This window comes from Monodelphis domestica, chromosome 1, assembly GCF_027887165.1.
Source record: "Monodelphis domestica isolate mMonDom1 chromosome 1, mMonDom1.pri, whole genome shotgun sequence".
Taxonomy (NCBI): Eukaryota; Metazoa; Chordata; class Mammalia; order Didelphimorphia; family Didelphidae; genus Monodelphis; species Monodelphis domestica.
The window spans coordinates 194,825,604-194,853,178 of NC_077227.1; the positions used below are offsets into that span (position 1 = coordinate 194,825,604).

The following is a 27,575-nucleotide window of genomic DNA, read 5'->3' on the forward strand; positions in this document are numbered from 1 at the left end:
TTTCTTCTCCTAGACTTGTGCAATTAGTCACTAAAAAAATGCAATTATCTTTGAATGTAAAAATAGTCCTTTCTGGAAAATACTAAAACTTCTTTCCCATCATTACTACATTTGCAGAAATCTGTTCCCTCATCTATCCTTTTCTCCCTTGTTTCTTTTAGTACTTTTCTCAGACCTAGTTTCCTCCATACTGAGATTTTACCAAGATGTTAGCAAGTAATGAAATGTATATGATCTTTACAATGAAACATTGTAAAAAGGTAGCCTCTAGAAAAATCATATTGTTCATTTTTTGTTGATTACACCCTCTCTTGGTAATATAATGATAGCTCCTGTGATGTAAATTATCAATGTAGATGACTCTCAAATAAATCTAGCTCTAACTGATCTTCCCCACCAAACCTTATCTATTTTTTATTTATTAATTTGTAGCCTCTAGCCAACCTTGATTCTTTTCTTGCTTTCCCTTGCCTCCCATATCCACATCTTGGTTTTATATCTTTCTCATCTGTTCCTTTTTCTCCCCTCACCTGGCCACACTAATTAAGAATCGTCATCCCTCAGATAGACTATTGCAATGGCTTCCTAATTGGTATCACAGCTTCAAGTCTCTTGGCTCTTTGATCCACTCTCTACCCAGATGCCAAAATAATCTTTCCAATTCACAGATTCAACCATGTCCCTCCCCTATTAAAGACTCTTAAGTAGTTCCCTATCTCCTCCAGGATAAAATACCAATTTCTCAACTTAGCATTTAAACAACATCACATTTTGGCTTCAGGATGCCTTTCAGGACATTGTACACAATTATTTAGGCACTTTACATTCTAGTCAAACAACAATTCTGCATCTGAAATGAACTTCTTGACGTCTACCTCTTAGAATAATTTGTTCGGTCCTATCTGACTCTTTGTGTTGTGACCCAATGGACTGCAACATGCCAATAATGTTAATGGGGTTATATTGGCAAAGATACTGCAGTGGTTTGCCAATCCTTCTTCGGTGAATTAAACAGAAGTTAAGTGACTTGCTCAGGGTCACATAGCTAGTAAGTGTTTGAGCCTGGATTTCAACTCAGTTATTCCTGAGTGCAGGTCCAACACATTATCCATTGAGCCATATAGCTCTTTCATAAAATCCTTAGCTTCATTTAAAGCTTACCTAATGTGCCACCTTCTTCAGGAAGCCTTTCTTAACTCCTTAGTAGCCAGTTCTCCCTCATCAAATAAATTATCTTGTAATATTTCATCTTGTATTCCCCCACTAAAACACAAACTCTTTGAGGGAAAGGATTATCTTTTTTCTTTTTTTTTGCATTCCAGTTCTTGTCAATTGCCTTTAAAAAAGGCTTGTTAAATTGAACTCTGTTATTTTTTTGTAATTCAGAAAATTTTATTTAATTAATTTTGAATATTTTCCCATGATTACAAGATTCATGTTCTTTCCTTCCCCACAATCCCCCCTCCCATAGTTGACACACAATTCCACTGGGTTTTACACATGCCATTGATCAAGGCCTATTTCCACATTATTGATATTTGCACTAGAGTGATTGTTTAGAGTTTATATCCCCAATCACATCCCCATCAACCCATGTGATCAAGCAGTTGTTTTTCTTCTGTGTTTCTATATTTTCTAATGATTGAGAACATTATTCCTTGGTTACAATAATCATATTATTTCCCTCCCTACCCTCCACCTACCCATTTCAATGCCAATGTGCATTTTCATTGGGTATTACTTGTGTCCTTGATCAGAACCCATTTCCATGTTGTTATGTTTGCACTAGGATGTTCACCCAAAGTCTACATCCCCAATCATATCCCTTCGATCCATGAAGAAAAGAAGTTGTTTTTCTTCTGTGTTTCTACTCCCACAGTTTTTCCTCTGGATGTGGATAGTGGTTTTTCTCATAGATTCCTCCAAGTTGTTCAGGGTCACTGCATTGCCACTAATGGAGAAGTCCATTACATTCGATTGTACCAGTATATCAGTCTTTGTGTACTGTGTTTTCCTGGTTCTGCTCCTCTCACTCTGCATCACTTCCTGGAGGTTGTTCCAGTTCCCATGGAATTCTTCCACTTTATTATTCCTTTGAGCACAATAGTATTCCATCCGCAATATATACCACCATTCTCCAATTGAAGGGCATCCCCTCATTTTCCAATTTTTTGGCACCACAAAGAGCACAGCTATGAATATTTTTCTACATGTCTTTTTCCTTATTATGTCTTTAGGGTATAAGCCCAGCAGTGCGATGGCTGGATCAAAGGGCAGACAGTCTTTTAGCACCCTTTGGGCATAGTTCCAAATTGCCCTCAAGAATGGTTGGATCAATTCACAACTCCACCAGCAATGTATTAATGTCCCAATTTTGCCACATCCCTTACAACACTTATTACTTTCCTTTGCTGTCATGTTAGTCAATCTGCTAGGTGTGAGTGTTATGGGCGGGAAGGATACCCTTGGGGTTTGGGAAGGATACCTTTTGCAAGCATGCAAGACTCCAAAACTTAGCTTAAAAACAAAAAAGAATGGCCAGGAGGATAGCAAGGTGGTACTTCAGAGTTGTTTTGATTTGCATTTCTCTAATTATAAGAGATTTAGAATGCTTTATTATGTGCTTATTGATAGTTTTGATTTCTTTATCTGAAAATAACTCATTTTTTGATATACTTTCCTCAGTTGTCTCTCCTCACTTCAAGATGTTACTCCTTAAAAAAAATACTTCTTTGTACAACAGGAATTCAATCTGATGATGACATATTTTATTGTCCAAATAAAGAAGACAGGTACTATTATATAAAAATTTTTTGTTTGAAGTGAATTTTGTCTGAGTAATTTTACTTCATATAAAAAGCTTAGGAATTAAAACAAGTCATAGTTTTAAAGTCCGACAGAATTAAGAGATGGGATTAATATTTTGGAGAAGAAGTAGTCTTCCCAGATTAATGAGTCTATAATCCAATCATTCTTTTTAGTATATCTCTCTTAAGAATTTATCTACTCAGTTTTCAGAGTTATTTTGTATTTGTTACATGCTGCTTTAAAACTTCTCATATTATTTCAGGAGAATGTTTTTTTTTTTCTCAAAGTGCCTCAAGGGTAGAGATCTTTTGCTTTTATTTCTTATGCAGACCCCTAGAATAGTGCTACTCACACAGTAGGTATTCAATAAATACTGGTGAATGTCTAGAAGATCCTCCTATAAACATCTACTTTTCTGTAGAACCATAGGATGCCAAAAACAATTGGTCAATTCAGTGAAGCATCAGTCAAAATCTTTATTTGATGTTTGTGGAGACAACAACTCCTTCACTGTTGGCTTTTTTCAGGCTATGGAAATAGCCTCAGGCAAATTCATCCAAAGGGCAAGATAGAACTTCTCTGAATTTCTATTGTCTGAGGTCATATTTGTAGGATTTAAAAGATGGGAAAGCAGGTATGTGGTTATGTAGTTATATCTGGGATTGTGTGGTGAGATAGGGGAAGATTTGTTAGAAGTTCTAAAATTCTGAACATAAGAACTTTTCTACTTCTTTTAATCATTTCCAATACATAAATTTTGCTTCCTGTGAAGATTTTTGTTTCCTAAGTATATAGCATAAGTACATGATAACTATGGAATCTCTGTTTTGGGCTTTTATTCTCTTAAGAATTTTAAAAAAAGTAGTAGTACAATGAATGAAAACTATTTAAGGGAATAATTGTCACAGAAGTCTTAAGTAAGAGAACAAAAGCAACACAAATTAATGAATCACTATTACAAATGAAAAGTATGCCAAATATAAAGAAAAACCATGCAACTGTGAGGGAAAAGACAAACATAACATACATGTAGTTACATACCTTGTGGGTGGATATAAATTGAACATTTTCATGTATGCTGAATTTATAGCAGAAAAATCTTCCATGTTTCTGACATACATATAAACCAAAATAATATCTTTCAGTTCCAATCCTTTTGCAATGATAATAGCTATAAAAGAAAATTTATATTGTTAAAACTAAAAAATGAAGAATGTTTCTAGGAACCAGTCATTGATATTTTAATTTGAGATTTTTTTTTCCATCAGAATAAAAGATCATAACTGACTTGGCTTAATTTAATAATAATTTCATCACTCCCTCTTATGGACATAGCCCATATATGCTGAGTATCCAAAGGAAAAAAACAAACAAGCAATAACATAAAAAACACTTCCTGCCCTCCAAAAAGTTTATGATCCTTTAGAGTAATACGAGTAATCAGACCTTCGGTACTGATTGTGAGGCATGGGAGACACTGGCACAGGACTGTCCAGTATGGCATACTTGTATCAAAGAAGGTGCTATGCTCTATTAACAAAGCAGGATTGCAGGAGCTCAAAAGAAATGTGTGATGTGCAAATTTAGAGATAAAACCATTTCAAATATTCATAGGGCTATTTGTGTCTGACCTGTGGTAGAACCTTTGGTCTGAGCAGTGTGAGACACCATACATTGACCCCAGCATAATGATGTCATTTTGGTCCTCTGAGTGTGAAGGGACAACAAACAACCAGATGAGAATGCTCTAAGACACTATAGCATTCTCATCTGGTTGTTTGTTGTCCCTTCACATAGCATGGTTATAGCATGGTTAAAGGATGAATTCATCTAGACCTGGGTTGGAAACTGCTCTACATGGTTAGAGTTTGATTAAGTCAGGCAATCAGAAATAAAAAATAAATATTTGGAAACAAAAGACTAAACTGGGCATTAATCAGTTCAGTAGGTGACAAGGGTACCTAATTAGGTTATCATTGTGACAAAAGGTCCAACTCAGGATTTAGTCATATAGGAATAAAACTATAGAAATCTGTAAAGAGATCAGTTAGAACTAATCTGAAAGGTTAGAATAGGAACACAGGTCTAGGTCAAACCTGACATGCAAGGGCCCTGGTAATTTATAGGTATGAAAGGAAACACTCATAAGACATATAACAGTGAAGAATAGGTGATTTAGTCATAGCAGGAAAAGGGTATCCCACAAGAATAGACATTTTAGGCCCTGTGAATTTGAATCAGCTGAGCAAAGTTCTCTTGTCTGTGTCACCCATTGTGATCCACCATTCAAATTGCAGGGGGGGAGGTTCCCCTTTGCCCTCTTCTTACCTTTAGGTCCTTCTGGCTGCTCAGAGAGGTATTCATTCCAAGACAAAAGAGTGTTAAGGACTAGGCAATTTGGGTTAAATGACTTGTGCAGGGTCATATAGTTAAGAAGAATTAGAGGCTAGATTTGAATCCAAGTCCTCTGCCCCCTATAAAGAAGCCATGTTAATAGTCTAAGCCCTTAATCTCCTGAGCCAACCAAGTTTCTAGGAATGTGTCAATTTCTTTTGAGGAAAAATGATCTTAACTTTCAGGTACAGAGGTTTAAGATATTGATTCTACCACAATGGGCATGGTGCCTTTTTAAAAAAAAAAAAACAATTAAACCCTTACTTTCTGCCTTAGAATCAATACTGTGTATTGATTCTAAGGCAGAAGAGTCGTAAGGGTGTGAATCTTAAAATTTCTCAGACTTGTGAATGTTAAAAAATTCTCAGACTCTACCTTAGAACATTTGGTTAAGACCATTCCCCATTTTAAACAATGAAGGGATGTATGTGAGAACTTTACATTATTCTACCCATACTTAGACAGTGCCATAGGGGGAGATAAAGTTGTAAACTCTCTACTGAACAATGAAAAAGTACTTAACTCATACTTATAGTGAGGCCAAGCCCTTAAGCTAAGTCTATTTTTAGATCTAATACAAAAAGGGGCTAAGTACCTATGAAGGTCAAATTAATCACTAAAAGGTCAGGCAACTTGCAAACTTGCAAGGGACAAGCTGTAACAGTTAAAATTTAGGGGAGATGGGGAGACTGAGGCATCTGAGGCAGGTAGAAATTAGTTTCTCTCTGCAAGGAGTATTATATTTTTAGAGGTTTATTGAAGATTAAGGATTAAAGAAAATACAGGATAAGAAACACATGTCCAGGCCATAGAGTGGCCTAGACACAACCTCACCTACATTATGAAAAAAACCACACCTGCCCCAAAACGGAAATCCAAGAGTCAAGAGCCTTCAAAAGCCTTTGAATCAGCTTAAATACCTTCTCGATCTCGGCCCAGGTGAGATTACAAGGCATTCTGGGGAAATGGAGCAAAGGCTCATGGGGATTGTAGTCCTGTATTCCAGTCTATTTTTTACAAAGCTTAACAAAAGAGGTGTGAACTTACTCAGAAGTTTTAGTCTACCCAGAGAAGTTGAGAACTAAAGAAGATGTGAATTAAGAATGGTCAGTCCTGTGAAAACGTCTACTGTGATTGGTAGATGTGAGAACTTTGGGGAGGTGACATAGGAGAAAATTCTCTTTAAAAGGAGTTCAGAAAGGCCTCTGAGGAGTCAGCTTGCCAAAGCTGAATTGGAGGGCTGGGTGGCTGAACTTAGTGGAGCTGAGGAGCTAAACTGGAGGGTCTCTCTGAACACTAGAATCTTGCTTGGGACAAATCTTGTGGTGAGTGGATTAAAGACTGACTGATCTCTCTCTTAAGGCTTAAGCCTAGGCTGGCCTAGCCTTTTTCTCATTATTTCCTCTTACACTCTCTCTCTCCCTTTCATTAATTCCTTAATTTCTATTAATTAAAATCTCCATAAAACCCAGATGACTTGGGTATTTAATATTTGGGAATTTTCCCATGGTGACCACTTTATTTTTGATTTAACTCAAGATACTGTCTTGAAACCATATTTTCGCGGTCACCGTTTAAGGCAACCGCTCTTTTATCTGTAACAAGGGATAGGCAATAGGGGTTAAGTGACTTGCCTAGGATCACACATCTAGGAAGTGTCTGAGGCCAGATTTGAACTCAGGACCTCCCATCTCTGGGCCTGGCTTTCAAGCCACTGAACCCCATGGTGCCTTTTCTGACAGAAACCAGTTGAATGGATGAAGTTATAGATGGGTAACTGAAACAGAGATTAAGAGGTCAGACATATGATTTGGGACTTCTCCTGGAAAGCAGATGTGACATTTTCTAGAAGACTTTTTAAAGGTCAGCTGAAAGCTTCTTGGGTGGCTCACTTTTGTAAAAAATAGACTCGAATACAGGACTACAATCCCCATGAGCCTTTGCTCCACTTCCCTAGGATGCCTTGTAATCTCACCTGGGTCGAGATCAAGAAGGTATTTAAGCTGATTCAAAGGCTTTTGAGAGGGCTCGAGCTTGGACTTCTGTTTTGAGGCAGATGTGGCTTTTTTTTTTTCATAATGTAGGTGAGGTTGTGTCTAGGCCACTCTATGGCCTAGACACGTGTTTCTTATCCTGTATTTTCTTTAATCCTTAATCTTGAATAAACCTCTAAAAAAAGTATAATACTCCTTGCAGAGAGAAACTAATTTCTACCTGCCTCAGATGCCTCAGTCTCCCCAGTCTCCCCTAAATTTTAATCTTTACAGTTGGCGACCTAATGAGGAAAAAAAAACTTTCAATCTTCTGATTTCTTTTCTGATCTTTAGTTCAACTTTTAATATCTAGTACCTAGAAAAAAAAATTTTTTTTGAGCCATATCTCTGGCCAAGGTTTTCTACCCTTGCAAAGCTGTTACAGGCTCTGGAACTGTTGAGTTTGCTGCCCACCCTACCTGGCTCGGCCCCATACCTTCCTGCCTGCAGCCCTGATCGTCCTCACCTGGTACCTGGTACCTGGTCCAGGCCTTGCCCACCCCTGAAGCCTCTCCAGCTCCTGCTCCTGGACTCTCACCCACCTGCTGCCTGCCTATTTCTGTGCCCCAGACCCACGAGCACAACCCCAGTTGGCTCATCAACCAGATTCTTGGAGCAGATCGTTCAGGACTCATTGCGACCAGCTGGTAACAGTATTGGCCACGTGGGTGGAGGGGAGAGAGGAGAGGGAAAGGAGACTGGGTAATTTTCCCTTAAGTTAAGCCTCCAAGCAAACGGGGGTATATTGGCTCCAAGTGGGTGGACTGGGGCAGGAGGAGGGATCATATCAGGGGAGAGGGGAAAGAGAGAAAAGGGAGAGGAGAAGAAACAGATTTTCCCAACAGAAACTTAAAAAGCAATGGGCTGTTTAAAAGGATTTTTGACTGTTCTGGTAATTTCATTGATTTTACCTGCCTGTCAGGGAGCAGACTCAGCCCAAAGATTCAACTTTAAATTTGGGGAGGCAAATGGGTGGCTCAGCGACCTGATAGCCAGACATAAAGACATTTGGTCCTGGGTTAAAATCTGGCCTCAGATACTTCCCAGCTATGGGGCCCTGGACGGGTCCCTTGAAACCTATTGCCTAGCCCTTACCACTCTGCCTTCTGAGAATAGACATTTAAATGGATAAGAACCCAAGGAACTTTGAAGAGACTAAAGGCTATATTCTAAGGCATTTCAGACTCCAATGGTTTATAAAAATCTCTGTATTCTATTGCATTTTTTGTTATGGTTTAACTTTGTGATTTTAAGTTCATATATTACTGGATTCAATATTATTCTGCTTGAACTGAAGGCTGAATTTATTTTGAATGTACTGAGTTTTGAAATTCTGTTGTTTTTCCCCTATAACTATTGAACAAATATTATTGTGAATAAGCCCATATATGAAAAAACAGCTTTTTTCTATTTTGCTGAGGATAGATGGACTTCAGAACTGGTTATAATTGTATTAACAACCTTTGGGATTTTACTGTGCTAAATACCTCAAATGATTTGATTTTAAGGGTTTTTTAAATATGATTTTTGGAATTTTTTTTAACAATCTGGTTATTTTTGCCTGCCCCTACCACGAGGTAAGGCCCATTAGCTGAAGTGAAATACATTTTATAAACCCCAACCTTCCCACATGTGAATGGAAGTTGGGCAGTTAATTTCAGGGCATTTGTACCCTTAAAAAGCCTCCAAAAGGAGCATCCCTTTATTTATACTCTTCAGCTCACTACTTTACTTGCACCAGAATGATATATAGATTTCTTGATTATGTTCTTAACCCTAGATGAGTTTTACTTTGTTTAAAAAATATGTTTATTACCAAGGTTGAAGGATTGCTATGTTTGTAAAAATTGTGACAAATGTCCATCAATTCATAGGTTTTAAAAATGTCATACAGCAACTTATGTGAAATGTGAAAGTGTGTTTGTTTGCTATTGTAATTAATTGGGCTATTGAGAATTTTGGGGATATTGATACCTACATATTTGTACTACTGTATTTTTAAAAATGAAAAAATTGTTAAACTTGTTCAATTCATTTGCCTTCTACTCACAGTGATCATGGCCAGATATTAAGAGGAAATGGATCTCATTTTTTGTGAGAAAGCCTTGCATTTTATATTTTCTTAGCTGACACAGTGTCAATGATTATAAGCTATATTTTTGAATTTTTTAAGCTCTTTTATTATTATATTTTTCTTGCATGTGCAATATACTTTTTTCAGTTTTTTTATTTATTTTTCTCTCCTTTTTATATTTGAAGCACATGTCACCAGCATTAAGATTTTCTTTAACTTTTTGACTTTTCAGTGCTACAAGTTTGAAATACATTTGCCAATGCATGCCCTAAAAAGCTTGTGACTATAAAAATGATGCCACTAATTATTTAAATAAATTATGGGACTTTGCTTAATGATTCTGTCTGATTCTAGGACAAGAGATACACACAAGAGCCATTTCACAAAGCCAAAGAAAAGCAAATCTAGGATGGATTGATGCACTTCTAGGCCAATACAAAGGTCTTGAACCTAGTGTGAAGACTCGAGATTACTATGTTTAACATGTGTTAAGACATAGGCTTTCCTTGTATCCACACTCACCCTGAAGATACTCACAGACGAGTATCCCCAAAACCTTGGCTCCTATAATCTGGTCCCTTTCTTTTCTGCCTCTCATAGTGTGGTACCTTTCTGTAGTCCTGGCACTGACTGGGTAAATGCATCATTACTTAGATCATTTTGATTGGGCCCTGATTGAAGGACCTGTTATAGATTTATTTTTCTTCTACTTGGAATTTTTACACATAAGACTTTGATAGTCTATATTTTCATCCAGAAATTTTTCTTTTCTTTTGGATTTTCTGATGTCTTTTTAATATCTCTTGCCAATTGATTCATATACCTCAGCCATGCATCCCTAACTGATTCTGAATCTTTCAATCACCCACAACACGTGGGAATGTAAAAAAATATCATTATTTAAATTGCAAAGTTTAAATTCCTTTTGAGAAGAATTTTAGGTAAAGAAGATGCTACCTCTCTGAATCCAGAACTGAACTGTTGGAAAAGCCACCATGAAGAAGCCTCCAGACCACAAGTTGCACAAAATTGAACTTTGGGTGTGGTTGATTGAACATTTATTTGTAGGTATACTTTTATGCCAAAGGGGACTATCCCCTAACGGCTTTTTGTCAATGTGTTCAGCAATTATTGGTTTTATTCTTTTTTCTCTTATCCTCACACTATTGTAATCATTTAAGTTTATTATGTTTTTATGATCCTTTTGGGGAAAAATTAATTTTTCCAAAAATGATCATACAGGGGGATGTAAAAAATAGACTCGAATACAGGACTACAATCCCCATGAGCCTTTGCTCCACTTCCCCAGAATACCTTGTAATCTCACCTGGGTCTAGATCGAGAAGGTATTTAAGCTGAATCAAAGGCTTTTGAGCGGGCTCGAGCTTGGACTTCCGTTTTGAGGCAGATGTGGCTTTTTTTTTTCATAATGTAGGTGAGGTTGTGTCTAGGCCACTCTATGGCCTAGACACGTGTTTCTTATCCTGTATTTTCTTTAATCCTTAATCTTGAATGAACCTCTAAAAAAATATAATACTCCTTGCAGAGAGAAACTAATTTCTACCTGCCTCAGATGCCTCAGTCTCCCCAGTCTCCCCTAAATTTTAATCTTTACACTTTGTTATCATAGGGCCTGCCCATTTTGAGTGAGCATCAAACTTCTTCATCTGGTGGTCAGAGGTGACTATTGAGGTAGTGACTAGAGTTGTGCAAAACAGTCCTTAGGACTGAAGAGAAACCATTAGTACCTGAACAGGGGTTGTTGCTGCTATCACAAAGGCATCTACAAGAAGGTGGCTAGTATTCACAAGTGATTGTGAGTAAGTTTATGCTTTTTCCAGTCTTTGAGTTTTTGGTTATTTCTTTATTGAAGTATTTTTCTGAGTTACTTTGATCTTATAAAATACAGTGGTAACTTAGAATAAATATTCTTTCAATAATTATTTGAAGTTTATCAAAGTTTTCTCTTGATAAATACTATGACAGAAGCAGACATAAATGAATACCATAAACTATTTTGTAAAGCATTAAACTTTAAGGAATGGTTTTAGGCCTAGATCTTTCCTATGCCTCTGGTTTTTTATAACATTGCTCTCTTTTACCTACTCTAAAGTTCAGCCATACTGTTCCTCACATCTATGCCCCATTTCCAACATTTGTGCCTTTGAATTGCATGTCACTCATTTCCTTACCCCCGGATGCCTAGTTTTGTCTCCCCTCTTCTTGACTGACTTAGAATCCTTTATTCCATTCAAGCATCCCTTCCTAAAGAGGCTTTTCCCAGCCCCAGTGGTTGCTATTTTCTCTTTTAAGACTTCTATATACTGTACAATAAACCTTATTTATATTGCTTTATCTATGTTGTCACCTCTAATAGAAAGCAAACTCTTAAAATTTTTTCTTTGTTTCCCCAGTGCTTAGCACTATGCCTATCATTTTGTAAATAATTATTAAATGCTTAGTGACAGATTACTCAAATTGGTTTTTGAGCCACTCAACAGTTCACAAAGTAATTGCATTGCTTTATGGTAATCTGTCTGGATTCCAGAAGGTGTTTTCAAACTTGATCACAAACCTCTTATAATCAGTCTTAGCACGGAATAACTGTTATCTGCTTTCAAAAATCAAATTTACTCAAAGGATAATAATTTGCATTAGCATCACTTGAAATAATTAATTTTGCTGAATAAATGAATGCTACTATTGAGGCTATTCAAGATAATCTGTTGTAGACTCTGAAGGAAATTCCAAAGAGAAGTTTCAAAACAGATTTGAGTAATAAAGAATACACCAGCTCCTGGGGTAACCATGACATGTCTAAGAGTTACTTGAATATATAAGTTCAGATATATTTGTTTTTTCTTTCTTTTCAATTTGAATTAGTTTATTTAGTCAATTGAGAACATTATTCCTTGGTTACAATAATCATATTATTCCCCTCCCTACCCTACACCTACCCATTTCAATGCCAATGCGCATTTTCTTTGGGTATTACTTGTGTCCTTGATCAGAACCTATTTCCATGTTGTTGATGTTTGCACTAGGATGTTCACCCAACGTTTACATCCCCAATCATATCCCTTCGATCCATGAAGAAAAGCAGTTGTTTTTCTTCTGTGTTTCTACTCCCACAGTTTTTCCTCTGGATGTGGATAGTGGTTTTTCTCATAGATTCCTCCAAGTTGTTCAGGGTCACTGCATTGCCACTAATGGAGAAGTCCATCACATTCGATTGTACCACAGTGTATCCATCTCTGTGTACAGTGTTCTCCTGGTTCTGCTCCTCTCACTCTGCATCACTTCCTGGAGGCTGTTCCAGTTCCCATGGAATTCTTCCACTTTATTATTCCTTTGAGCACAATAGTATTCCATCCGCAATATATACCACCATTCTCCAATTGAAGGGCATCCCCTCATTTTCCAATTTTTTGGCACCACAAAGAGCACAGCTATGAATATTTTTCTACATGTCTTTTTCCTTATTATGCCTTTAGGGTACGAGCCCAGCAGTGCGATGGCTGGATCAAAGGGCAGACAGTCTTTTAGCACCCTTTGGGCATAGTTCCAAATTGTCCTCAAGAATGATTGGATCAATTCACAACTCCACCAGCAATGCATTAATGTCTCAACTTTGCCAAATCCCCTCCACCATTCATTACTTTCCTTTGCTGTCATAATAGCCTATCTGGTCGGTGTGAGGTGATACCTCAGAGTTGTTTTGATTTGCATTTCTCTGATAAGAGATTTAGAACACTTTTTCATGTGCTTATTAATAGTTTGGATTTCATTAACTGAAAATTGCCTATCCATGTCTCTAGCCCATTTATCAATTGGAGAATGGCTTGATTTTTTGTACAATTGGTTTAGCACTTTATAAATTTGAGTAATTAGACCTTTGTCAGAGTTTTTGTAATGAATATTGATTTCAAATTTGTTGGTTCCCTTCTAATTTTGGAGGCATTAGTTTAGTTTGTACAAAACCTTTTTAATTTGATGTAATCAAAATCATTGATTTTAAATTTTGTGATTTTTTTTCTAGCTCTTGTTTGGTTTTAAAGTCTCTTCTTTCCCAAAGATCTGACAAGTATACTATTCTGTGTTTGGCTAATTTGCTTATAGTTTCCTTCTTTATATTCAGGCCATTCACCCATTCTGAGTTTATCTTGGTATAGGGTGTGAGATGTTGATCCAAACCTAATCTCTCTGTCTTTTAGTTTTCTCAGCAGTTTTTATCAAATAGTGGGTTTTGGTCCCCAAAACTGGGATCTTTGGGCTTATCATAGACTGTCTTACTCAGGTCATTTACCCCAAGTCTATTCCACTGACCCTCCTTTCTGTCTCTTAGCCAGTACCAAATTGTTTTGATGACTATTGCTTTATAGTAGAGTTTGAGATCGGGGACTGCAAGTCTTCCTTCCTTTGCATTTTTTTCATCATTTCACTGGATATCTTGATCTTTTGTTCTTCCAAATGAACTTTGTTATGTTTTTTCCTAATCCAGTAAAAATGTTTTTTGGTAGTTCAATAGGTATGGCACTAAATACTTATATTAATTTGGGTAGGATTGCCATTTTTATTATGTTAGCTTGATCAACCCATGAGCAATCAATGTTTTTCCAATTGTTTAGATCTAGTTTTAATAGAGTGGAGAGTGTTTTGTAGTTGCTTTCATATAGTTCCTGTGTTTGTTTCGAGAGATAGATTTCTAAGTATTTTATATTGTCTAGGGTGATTTTAAATTGAATTTCTCTTTCTAATTCTTGCTGCTGAAATGGGTTGGAGATATATAGAAATGCTGATGACTTATGAGGGTTCATTTTGTATCCTGCAACTTTGCTAAAGTTGTTGATTATTTCGATTAGCTTTTTGTTTGATTCTCTAGGATTCTTTAAGTAAACCATCATATCATCTGCAAAGAGTGATAGCTTAGTCTCCTCACTGCCAATTTTAATGCCATCAATTTCTTTTTCTTCTCTAATTGCTACTACTAGTGTTTCTAGTACAATGTTAAATAATAGAAGTGATAATGGGTATCCTTGTTTCTCTCCTGATCTTATTGGGAAGGCTTCTAATTAATCCCCATTGCAGATGATGTTTGCTGATGGTTTTAGGTAGATACTGTTTATTATTTTTAGGAAAGGCCCTTCTATTCCTATACTTTCTAGTGTTTTCAATAGGAATCTATGTTGTAATTTGTCAAATGCTTTTTCTGCATCTATTGAGATAATAAGTGATTTTTGTTGGTTTTCTTTTTAATATGGTCAATTATGTGGATGGTTTTCCTAATATTGAGCCATCCTTGCATTCCTGTTATGAATCCTACCTGATCATAGTGAATTACCCTTGTGATGATTTGCTGGAGTCTTTTTGCTAGTATCCTAATTCAGATCTTTGCATCTATATTCATTAAGTAGTTTGGACTATAGTTTTCTTTCTCTATTTTTGACCTGCCTGGCTTTGGGATCGGTACCATATTTGTGTCACAAAATGAATTTGGTTTTGCATTAATTTCCTCTTCATTAGAGGTGAGATCTCCCTTTTCATTTTGGATACTGTCAATCTGGTTTTCTTCTTTCCTTTTTTTAATTAGACTGACCAGTACTTTGTATATTTTATTTGTTTTTTCAAAGTACCAGCATCTAGTCTTATTTATTAAATCAATAGTTCTTTGACTTTCAATTTTATTAATTTCTCCTTTGATTTTTAGTATCTCTAACTTAGTTTTTATCTGAGGATTTTTAATTTGTTCACTTTCTAGTTTTTTAATTTGTATGCCCAATTTGTTGACCTCTGCCCTCTCTAATTTGTTAATATATGAACTCAAGGATATAAATTTTCCCTTGAGTACTGCTTTGGTTGCACCCCATAGGTTTTGAAAGGATGTACCATTGTTGTCATTTTCTTCAATGAAGTTATTAATTGTTTCTATGATTAGTTCCTTAACTAACCAGTTTTAGAGAATCATATTGTTTAATTTCCAATTAATTTTTGACTTACCTCTCCATGTACCCTTACTAATTATTAGTTTCATTGCATTGTGGTCTGAGAAGGTTGAATGTATTATTTCTGCTCTTTTGGACTTGTTTCCAATGTTTTTATGCTCTAATACATGGTCAATTTTTGTGAATATACCATATGCTGCTGAAAATAAGGTGTATTCCTTTTTGTCCCTATTTATTTTTCTCCACATATCTACTAACTCTATTTTTCTAAGATTTCATTCACTTCTCTTACCTCTTTCTTATTTATTTTTTTGGTTTCATTTATCTAGTTCAGATAGAGGAAGGTTCAGGTCTCCAACTAGTATGGTTTTTCTATCAATTTCTTCCTTGAGCTCCCCTAGTTTCTCCTTTAGAAATCTGGATTCTATGCCATTTGGTGCATACATGTTGAGTACTGATATTTCCTCATTGTTTATTCTGCCTTTTATCAGGATGTAATTACCTTCCCTATCTCTTTTAACTAAATTTATTTTTACTTTGGCTTTGTTGGATATCATGATTGGGACTCCAGCCTTCATTTTATCAGTTGATGTCCAATAGATCTGGCTCCATCCTCTTATTTTCACCCTATGTTTATCTAACTTCCTCATGTAGACAGCATATGGTAGGGTTTTGAATTCTAATCCACTCTGCTATTCACTTGCATTTTATGGGTGAGTTCATTCTATTCACATTCAGAGTTATGATTACTGGCTGTGTATTTCCCAGCATTTTGATTTCTACTCCTGGTCCTGCCTTTTCTTCTTTCACTATTTCCTTCTATACCAATGTTGTTTTTAATCAGTCTCCCTAGTTCCCACCCTTAATTTACTTCCCTTTCTACCTCCCTCTCTTCTTATTCCCCCCTTCTTTTCTCTGCAATCTTTCTAAAACTACCTCCCCCACCATCTCCCTCCCCTGTACTGCTTCCCTCCCCACCAGTCCATCTGTTACTCTTCTACTCCTCTATAGGGCGCAAATCTATTCTCTGCCTTAATGGATTGGATTCTTCTTCCCTCCTTGGGTCAATTTCAATGCATATAAGAGTTGAGTATTTCCTATCTCCAACTTCTTTACCCTTCCTTGTATTGATACTCTCCCTCCTCCTGCCATGAGCTTCTTTGTGACATATAAATTCACCCCCTTTTGTTTCTCTTCTCATTTCTTTTAATATTAACCTCTCTTTTTAACTCTCTTTGTATTTGGGGGGGTGCACGTATCTTTTCAATTGAGTCTAGAAGGAGGGTTCCCCGGCTCTGTCTTATTGTTAGGTTTGATTTTCAGTCCCCTAGGAGCATTCAGTTTGTGATCGGTAAGGAAGGGTTTTTAGAGGTCTGGACTTTTGCTGCTTCTATGCTGTCATTTTGACCCCGCCTCCCAGATATATTTGTTAAATGACATTAACATCACTTAAAGTCATACCCCACAATTTTAATGCTATTTAAAACTGGTTTCCATTCAAATGAATTTCTCTGTACAGATGTAAATGACAGATCTATACAACAATGTTCTTTCTGAAGAAGTCTGTAAGTGCTAAATACTTTCTCAAGCAACTCAACCTTTAAAGGTCTAAGTGATAGTTAGGGTCTTTTCATTATGATTAATACCACAGAATTATTTAAAAATTTCTGTATCTTAAAAAAGAAACTATTTCCAAAGGAAATCTAATTCCAGTAAATTCTCAATGCTAAAGCTCAGCAAATTCTTAGAGTAAGAATTTCTGAATTAAAAAAACAACAACAGAGAAACAAGACATCATAGCCCTTAATTCTTACTTAGTGAATCTAAAAAAAAAGTCTATAATATATTTGAAGAGCTACAATAGCAGTCTCTTCATAAAATTAATTCTTTTTTTTAAAATAAAACCCTCAACTTCTGTCTTGTAATCAGTACTGTGTATTGGATCCAAGGCAGAAGAGTTGTAAGAGCTAGGCAACAGGGGTTAAGTTACTTGCCTAGGATCACACAACTAAGAAGTGTCTGAGGTCAGATTTGAACCCAGGACCTCCCATATCTGGGTCTGGCTTTCAATCTTCTGAACCACGTAGCTGTCCCCAATAAACTTATTTCCAACTTATAACATTTTTTTTAGTTAAATAAAAAGAAAGATAAAGTGACCTAGCTTAAGATGAATGGACCTTTGTCAAAGCATCTAATGATAGTCATAATTAAAAAGGTAGTTGGTAACAATACTATTTGAGAATGCTACTCACTTGAGAATCAAAGTAATATAGACAGTCACCTCTATTTTTTATTCTTAGTTTGAAAGTCTATGTCATTCTATATTATCTCTGTAAATAAAAGCATCAAATAAAAAATAAAATAAAATTAATTTTTAAAAGAGGTATAACTTTTCCTACAGGTTGCTCCTCTGGAAGTGTTCTTTAAATTAATAAGTAAAATAATGACTTCCATTGGGTTACAAAGCCAAATTCTAGCTGATTAGTTGACACGTATTTATTGAATATTTGCTATATGCCACAAGGCACTGGGCTATATAGGGAGCTTACCTTCTGATGGGGGAGACTACAATTCTAAACATATACCCATGTACATATGTACACATACAATACACACATGCATATGTATATACAAACATACATTTGTTTACAGGTATACACAGAATATATGCAAAGAAATAAATACCAAGAGAGTAGAGATGAGGAAGAACTACATTCCAAGTATTAGAGATAATCAGTATAAATAGTGGTGGGAAAAGATGGCTTATAAAAGAGGCCGAAACTCATAAGAAGCAATCAATACATGCTTGTAAATTGATTAATGAAAAAATTTCTCTTTGGAATACATTATTTTCAGGAAAGAAATTTCATTTTGTAAGGAGGAAGAATTAATTTATGGAGGGGCAGACTGATTTCTTTCTTATTCTATCATTCAACAAACATTCATTCAGTACCTACTAAAAGTACTACTACTACCTAATAAAACACTATTAGGCTCCTGATTAGACATTTTGTGTTCTGTACACTCTAGTTTTTACTGTATCTTTCAAAAGACTCATGATATTCAGTGGAGTAGGTAGTCTCTTCAAAAGTGGAGACTGCAACCACTCCAATCAGAGTAGATGGTTTTGATTGGAATTGAGGTTATTTCATCATTTACTGGCCAGCCTTCTGGATGGAAACATCTCTGAAATTAGCTAGGCTAGTACTTGGACAACTAATTGCAGGGCCTAATCTTTTAAGGTTTTATTTTTTTTGGTGGGGAGGGACAGAATTGTACTCTATTGGTAGAACTTTCAAGAATTCATAGTTACTATCACAATGTGGTAACCAATTAGAGTAAGATTTTAATGGAGAATTGTCTTTAAGTAATCTCAAGCACTGGCATGTAGAGGAGGGATTAGTTTGGTTCTCTTTGGCTGCAGAGAGCAGAATTATAAGCAATGAGTTTTAGTTGCAAAAAGCCAGTACAATGAATATCTTTCTAACAATTAGAAGTATCTAAAAGTTGAACAGATTGCTTGAAAGACTAGGTTCTTCCTTATTTGAGGACTTCAAAGTCTGGTAATTACTTAGGCATTTTGTTGGGGAAATTCTTTTTCTGGTATAGTTTGGACTAGATGATTGCAGAAGCCCTTTTAATTCTGAAATTCTGTGACCTTAGGATATCTGTATAACGTTGTACAGTTTGTTTTATCTTTTGAAGTCTTAATTTCCCTGTACACAAATTGAACATAAGATTTAGAATGACTATATTAGACTAGATGCCATTAAAAGAGCTTATCATTTCTTAAGATATGAAGCTCTGACTTTCAGGTTAGATGCTAAGTCTAAAAGGTTTCTTAAATATAGAGAAATACAATGTTTAGCGAAATGTAGAAGCATGGAACTCAATTGTCTGGAATAATGCTATGCTTAATAAAAGGAAAAAGTATAATTGAACCAAACAGGATTAGCTGGCTTGGGTTGCATCATATAGCTAGTAAGTGTCTGAAGCTAAATTTGAGCTCAAGAAGATAGTCCTTCTGACTCCAGATCTAGCATTCTATCTGGTAGCTTTAAAATTTCCATTAGCTTTATTCTAAGTTCAATAAGAGGTTCTAGCTAATGTTGGTGATTTTGGGTCCAAGATAAAACATCAAAAAATAATAAAAGTATTAGGAAATGAGGCCAATAATAAAAGGCAAATAAGAAATGAACTTATCTGGCTTGTATAAAAAGAAATAAGTTAAGAATTTTAAAATATAAAGTGGAATATCCAAAATATCATGATGATAATGTTGGGTAATATATGAATAAATTTAAACTATTTAAACTATAATGAGGACAGTCATTAGAAAGAATATTAGGTTTAAGGTTTTGAGATCACCTTACTAAAATAGATTGTAGTATGAACCCTTTATTCTTAGATGATTTTTTGCAAATGGGACAGAAAAATAGTAGCCTGAAGTGATTTATATCTAAGAATCTCTAAATTCTAGAAATGGACCAGATAACTTTTTCAGGTCCATTCCAGAACAGACTCTGAGAGTAAAAGTTCAAATCAAAGATTGCTTGTTTATGCAATAAAGAGGATAACTGAGTGGTTTGTGTCTATTTCTATCAAAAGAATCTATTGTAATAAGCCAATGTTGATTCCATAGCCATTAAAGAAAGCTTTATATAGCACATTTCAAAGATTATTTTACCTAAAGGAGATAAATTCAAAATTTTTAGATATACCTAGGTACTACTTCATTGGCTTATTGAGATAAACTCATGAAATGCTATAACCAAACATTTGATTTAATTATTATCTCATCATCATCATTACTTTTCTTCCTCTCATTCCTCCCTCTCCTTCTCTTCCTAGCTAACATTTACATAGTACTTTCTTTGTGCTAGGTATTATGTGCTAAGCACTTTAAAAATATCTTACTTGATCCTTACAACAACCCTGGAAGGTAGGTATTATTATTATTATCCCCTTTTTATAGATGTAAAACTAAAGCCAATAGTGGTCAAGTGACTTGCATAAGAATGTACAGTAAGTGTCTGAATTTATGTTTGAACTCATCTTCCTGATTCTAGGCCTGGCACTACCCACTGAGTAACTCAGGTGCTTCACCTTTCCAAACTTTCATTTACTGGTATGAATTTTAGACAAATACTATTATGAAGAACAATGATGGGGCAGCTAGGTGGCTCAGTGGATTGAGAGTCAGGCAAAGAGTTGGAAGGTTCTGGGTTCAAATCTGTCCTCAGACACTTCTTAGTTGTGTGATCTTGGGGAAGTCACTTAACTCCCATTGCCTAGACCTTACCACTTTTCTGCCTTGGAACCAATACACAATATTAATTCCAAGACAAAAGGTAAGGGTTTAAAAAACAAAAAATGAATAAAATTTTAAAATAAAAAAAAGAATGGTGATGAGTCTTATACACTTTTAGTATGCAGCAGAAACTAATTTCTATATTTGGACCACAGAGAAAGGAAAGACAGCATAGCATAGCATGGGATCAGATAAAGTAGAATGGTCACTAAATGTGTATTAAAGTATATTGCCACAATAATGATGTTTTTGGAAGGTTTCCCACAAAAATAAAACTAAAGTCACTTTGTTAGGGAATATAGCTTAATACTAGAACTAAGATAATATAAATTATTTTACTTGCCAAAGCATTCTAGTTCATTACCATCTGGAAAGAAGAACACTGTTCAGGCTCAAACCCAGTCCTCCCTCTAGTGTCTAGTAGAAAAGAGTCCAATGTTTAAGATAGGCATCAAAGGAAATTTAAGTAAAGATACATTAAACTGGTAGATAAAAATTATTTATCAATTAAGTTTAATTAAAGTGAAATCTTAACAGTTCACAGATTCTAAATTAAAAAAAAAACTCAGTAGAACTATAAATAAAGTGAGGATTTCATGATGATCAAGCAAATTAGTAATTAACACTCAAATTATTGAATGCTAATTTCATTACCATTATACATGAGCAATAGTATATTTACTATGTTCTATAAAGTGGGAATGAATTTTCAATAAAATAGCATCTAAATATATGTTTCCTATGAATTATCAACAAGAGTTTACATCCTGATGTCAGTCCTATATAGGAGAAAATATAGATTTTTAAATCCTTCTGGCCAAACATCTTCTTTGGTGGTGATTAAATCAATTAACCTTGCAAAGGTAAGGTTAAAAGGACTTCTGTATATTTCATTCTCACAGCATGTGAGAGAAACAAGCAGAAGTTATGAGTGAAAGGCTGGTAGGGTTCAGGAAAAGCACATATAGCAGATGACCAGCTCTCCTCTAACTAAAATTTGGCAAATATACTGTGGTTTCTTCAGATGACAGCATCATAATTCATTTAGCTCTCCCCCACCTCTTCAAAAAAAGGCCAAAACCCTACAGGAAATATGAGCATTGACATTTCTACCTAGGATCAAAAAGTGACTCATGCCAAAAATTGAAAACAATACAGCTAATACTGTAAATATACAGTAATGTGTTGAAAGAAATTGACTGCTCAACTGGTCAATGACACAATTTGCCATTTATTTTTTCATATTCTGGTGGATGGTAAGGTAAAAATAAACATGTTTGGATTGGCAGACACCCATGCAAATATAATGAAAACCAAGTAAGTGTTAGAGATCCCACTTGTATCAATTTACAGAATATACCCAAATGATTTATACTGAACACCGATGCTTTTAACTGCAAGTCTGATTACACTTTTCTAGCTGATTTCCAGGCTGTTAAAAACTAGCTTAAGGGCCATCCAGAAGATATGATTTCTTTGCTTTCTAAAAAATGCTAAACCTTCTTTATCACTCTATATTCAGTCATGAACTCAGCTGCACAAGCCAAACGTAAAGATTTTATGGGCCAATCCATCATGAGAATTCGTGAACAAGAATACAAGTCTACTCATGCAGGCACTAACAGTGATTTCCATTTTTATGAATGAAAAAGAGCCCTGCATAAACATTCTTTATTTAAAGTTTAAAATGAAGAAAGATGCAAAACAAAATAGGAACATTTTGTTTTATGTATCCATATCTTGTAAGAGGGTGTTAGTAAGGACTCTGGTTTATAAGATTCCCAAGATAGCACTTCTTCCTTTGCATTAAGTATATCAAAGAAATTTATCTCTGCTGACCTAATCCTTGATGTCAAAATGAACAATAGCAACAGATTTCTGGAAAAATTAATTTTAAATTATGATGTAAACAAAAGTGCTTTAGGAAGCCCTCAGCATTGGCAAGCAGACAGATGTACATCCAACGAGGAGCCCTAGGAGTCAGTGATTTGAATAACGCCCTGGAAGTATATTTTGTGCTATTTATTTTACTTTTCTTCCTTACCTGGCATTTTGTGAATTTTCAAATTAAAGCATATCAGTGTATCATCAATATTAACTTTAATAGTATCCAAATCATGGGTACTGGCTACGGCTATTGTTTAAGGGACAGCACATATCTTATAAGCTATTTTAAAGGACTAAGAAAAAGAAGGTTTAGATTTAGAGGACAGGGACAAAAGAAACTACATTGCTTTATTCTCACTTCTTCTAAAATTAAAAAAAGAAAGAAAGAAAAAGTTGCATTATTCATTGTTAAAATGATTAGAGTAAGCACCTTGGAGAGAAGAAAAGGCTTCAGTTGCTGCATCCATAACATTTTTTTGGTCTGATGGAAGAAAAGAGGCTGTGATGCACTTAATCCACTGGTAACCATTTGGAGATTTTCCTGAACACTCTGATTTCTTACCTGTGAAAGTGAAACACAAAAAATTAAGATTAAAACTTAGCTAATAAGATATTTCAAAACAAAGTATCTAGAAATGTCACATCTTATTAAATGAAATTACATTTTATTAGAATTTCATATGAAATCACAAATTTATAACAATTAAACCATATCCACTTATTGGAAGATAACTACAATATATGCAATATCTTTGAAATTGTACTTAACGTTTGATTTTTCACTACTTATTAAGAACTTATCTTAACTATTTCTTTGCTGCACATAGTAAATAACAGGTGAAAATGACAAGAACACAGAGGTGGAAAAGGACATTCAAAAAGCTAAAATTTCTGAATTTTAAATATAGGATACAAATTTATTTTAAAAATCTGTCCTTCCTAGATATTCAACCAAAAAGCTAATCAAAATAATCAACAACTTTAGCAAAGTTGCAGGATACAAAATAAACCCACATAAGTCATCAGCATTTCTATATATTTCCAACACAGCTCAGCACCAAGAACTAGAAAGAGAAATCCCATTCAAAATAACCTTAGACAAAACAAAATACTTAGGAATCTATCTCTTGAAACAAACACAGGAACTATATGAACACAACTACAAAACACTCTCCACACAACTAAAACTAGACTTGAACAATTGGAAGAACATTAACTGCTCATGGGTAGGACGAGCCAATATAATAAAAATGACCATCCTACCCAAACTCATTTATCTATTTAGTGCCATACCCATTGAACTTCCAAAAAAATTTCTTTACTGATTTAGAAAAAACCGTAACAAAGTTCATTTGGAAGAACAAAGGATCAAGGATATCCAGGGAAACAATGAAAAAAAATACAAAGGAAGGGGGCCTTGCAGTCCCAGATCTCAGACTATATTATAAAGCAGCGGTCATCAAAACAATTTGGTACTGGTTAAGAGACAGAAAGGAGGATCAATGGAATAGACTTGGTGTAAGTGACCTCAGCAGGACAGTATACGACAAACCCAGAGAACCCAGCTTTTGGGATAAAAACCCATTATTTGACAAAAACTGCTGGGAAAACTGGAAGACAGTGTGGGAAAGATTAGGTTTAGATCAACATCTCACACCCTACACTAAGATAAATTTGAAATGGGTGAATGACTTGAACATAAAGAAGGAAACTATAAGAAAATTAGATGAACACAGAATAGTATACATGTCAGACCTTTGGGAAGGGAAAGATTTTAAAACCAAGTAAGACTTAGAAAGAGTCACAAAATGCAAAATAAATAATTTGGAATACATCAAATTAAAAAGTTTTTGTACAAACAAAACCAATGTAACTAAAATCAGAAGGAAAGCAACAAATTGGGAAGCAATCTTCATAAAAACCTCTGACAAAGGTTTAATTACTCAAATTTACAAAGAGCTAAATCAATTGTAAAAATCAAGCCATTCTCCAATTGATAAATGGGCAAGGGACATGAACAGGCAGTTCTCAGCCAAAGAAATCAAAACTATTAATAAGCACATGAAAAAGTGCTCTACATCTCTTATAATCAGGGAGATGCAAATCAAAACAACTCTGAGGTATCACCTCACACCTAGCAGATTGGCTAACATGACAGCGGAGGAAAGTACTGAATGCTGGAGGGGATGTGGCAAAGTAGGGACACTAATTCATTGCTGGTGGAGTTGTGAATTGATCCAATCATTCTGGAGGGCAATTTGGAACTATGCCAAAAGGGCGATAAAAGACTGTCTGCCCTTTGATCCAGCCATAGCACTGCTGGGTTTGTACTCCAAAGAGATAATAAGGAAAAAGACTTGTACAAGAATATTCATAGCTGCACTCTTTATGGTAGCCAAAAATTGAAAAATGAGTGGATGCTCCTCGATTGGGGAATGGATGAACAAATTGTGGTATATGTTGGTGATGAAATGTAATTGTGCTCAAAGGAATAATGAACTGGAGGAATTCTATGTGAACTGGAACGACCTCCAGGAACTGATGCAGAATGAAAGGAGCAGAACCAGGAAATCATTATACACAGAGACAGATATACTCTGGTACAATCGAAGGTAATTGACTTCTCCATTAGGGTCAGTGCAATGTCCTTGAACAATCTGCAGGGATCTAAAAAACACTCTCCACAAGCAGAGGATAAACTATGGGAGTAAAAACACAGAGGAAAAGCAACTGCTTGACTACAAGGGTGGAGGGGATATGACTGAGGAGAGACTCTAAATTAACACTCTAATGCAAAAACCAACAACACGGAAATGGGTTCGAATCAAGAACACATGTGATACCCAGTGGAATCATGCGTTGGCTATGGGAGAGGTGGTGGGAGGGGGAGGGGGGAATGGAAAGAAAATGATCTTTATTTCCAATGAATAATGTTTGGAAATAAAATAATGTTTTAAAAAAATAAATAAAAATCTGTCCTTAATCTAGAAGTATCAACTTGATAGTTACACTAAAAACACATGTTCAACTTCTTTTTAATCTAAATCACAGGACAATGTGGCATTGGTAAAAATTAAATTTGTATTACTCTGTATATTGCCTCTAAAATCTAAAAGTATTGAATAATCTGAAATCCAGAATTCTTCATTCTGAATTAGTTTTCCAATATGAATAAGTATTAAATCTGGAGAAATGAATTAAGTTAATTCAGACCCATAAAAATTCAATTTTGTTATTTTTTATATTTTGTAGAAATTTAACATTAAAACTATTCAGAATTATAAGATAATAACACATTTGAGTCAGAGAATTCTAAAATTAAAAAAAAAAACCTTAGAGATCATCTAAGACAGTCATCATTTAAAAATTTTCCATGCAAAACCCAGAGAATATAAGCAACTTTTCCAAGCTCATTGAGTTAATAAGTATCAGAGAAACAGTAGAATCCATATCTTATTTCAAGGTTCTTTCCTATATAATATACTATCTCCCATATCATCATGCCAATGTTGAAAAGAAATATTTATTGCATTTAACAATTAGTTTTGCAATAATAGAGGCAAATCTCCATTAGTTTGCAGGTCCCTTTGTACCTTACAAAATAATAATAAAGAAGAAGGTGAGGGTTTTTTTTAGACTTTTGAAGTAGAAATTTCAAATTTAGGATTTTCTTATCGACAGTTAATACTTTTCACTATGTTAAAAGAAATAACGACATTAAATTGTTAAAAAAAAGCAAAAGTTCATCACCTAACTATAGGTTTAATTCAATGTATCTAGAAAATATCTAAAACCAGTTTGACTAAATTTAGTGTGGAAAGAGTTTAATGGAATCATTTCCTCTTTTAAAAATACACAATGAAAAACTGTAGTTGGGTTTAGATGTGTGCTTTTTATGGGTGCGGTGTTGAAACATAATAGTTGTAACCAATATGGAAGCATTAGGAACAACACATACATGCATATCATAAAAATATGTTATATACATATTTAACATATAAAAACATGTAAATAGTGAATAGAAGCAAATAAGATGTACAAATAAACAGTTCAATTATAAATAAATAATATGTAAACTCACAGAACTGTAAAAGTGGGGGATCTGATGATTTCCAGATGACAGGTGGGATTTCATCTTGGATGTCTTCTGTGATAGCTGAAATATGATCCTCATTACATTCCATTTCACATGAGCAATTAAATGCAAGAAGTTTGTCTGGGGATGTCAACTGCTGAGGAAAATTATAATAATGATGAGACTGAGAAATGATAAATCAAGAAGTTCAGACTTAAGTAAATAAAGCTAAAATGGTATATATTTAATATTATGAATTGAAAAAAAAAACATAAAGTTTCCATGATAGACGTGTAATACTGGCATTTGGAAAGAATTTGGAGCTCAGTGTTATAATATTGGTAGTGGCAGATATAAAAAATATCAGATATATAGAGGAGCAAAAGCATCAGTCTACAATAATGTATTATTATATTTATCTAAAGCAACAGAGATCACTCCAAATGAAGCATATCATTCAGAGATAAGAAGCAAAAAAATAACAAAATTAAAAGCATCTTGTCAGTAATCTTAGATGATGGTGGTGATTGCCTCTTGGTCTGTGGGTCGTTCTCCCTCTTTTTTTTTTTTTTAAGTAGTTCTGTATCTGGCTCACAATCTTCCTATCTTCCCCAAGCCTTGCTTTTTATACGAGAGAGCCAACAAATATTATAATGCTCCTTCAAATACTATGTCAGTTCTTCAGTTTTCTCAAATTTTATAACTTGATCCATCACTCTATCTTCGTCACACATAGGAAGAGCCATACTCTTGATTTTGCCATCATCCACAAGTTTTCTACTTCCTCTTGAAATTTCCTGATGAGAACATAATCTCCCATTGTACCATGTGTTACTATGCTATATTACTCCTAATCCTAATCTTGATTTTCACTATGACTTTCAATATTTCGCACTTAATAATATTTTGGTCATTACCATCTTTGCTCTGGTTTCACTTCCCCCTTTTCCAATCAAGACACTTTGACCTGACATTTCCCAATTTGTCTTTTTATTTCTCTCCAATGAACTCTCTAACCCATTACACCAAGGTATTTACTTATTTAAAACCC

The 27,575-nt window shown here is 34.9% G+C and overlaps 1 protein-coding gene across 3 annotated transcripts in view; it reads right to left on the minus strand.

Annotated features, from left to right (window-relative positions):
- Positions 1-27,575, minus strand: part of DPH6 (diphthamine biosynthesis 6) — a 639,691-nt gene that overhangs the window by 255,751 nt on the left and 356,365 nt on the right. For 2 of the 3 annotated variants that reach the window (XM_007480002.2, XM_056810234.1), the window contains exons 9-11: positions 26,531-26,681; positions 22,880-23,011; positions 3,850-3,979 (exon numbers count right to left, since the gene is read on the minus strand). In XM_007480002.2, coding sequence (XP_007480064.1) covers positions 3,850-3,979; positions 22,880-23,011; positions 26,531-26,681 — 413 coding nt within the window. The remainder of the gene's footprint in view (positions 1-3,849; positions 3,980-22,879; positions 23,012-26,530; positions 26,682-27,575) is intronic. The other variant, XM_007480003.2, reaches the window with a different exon arrangement.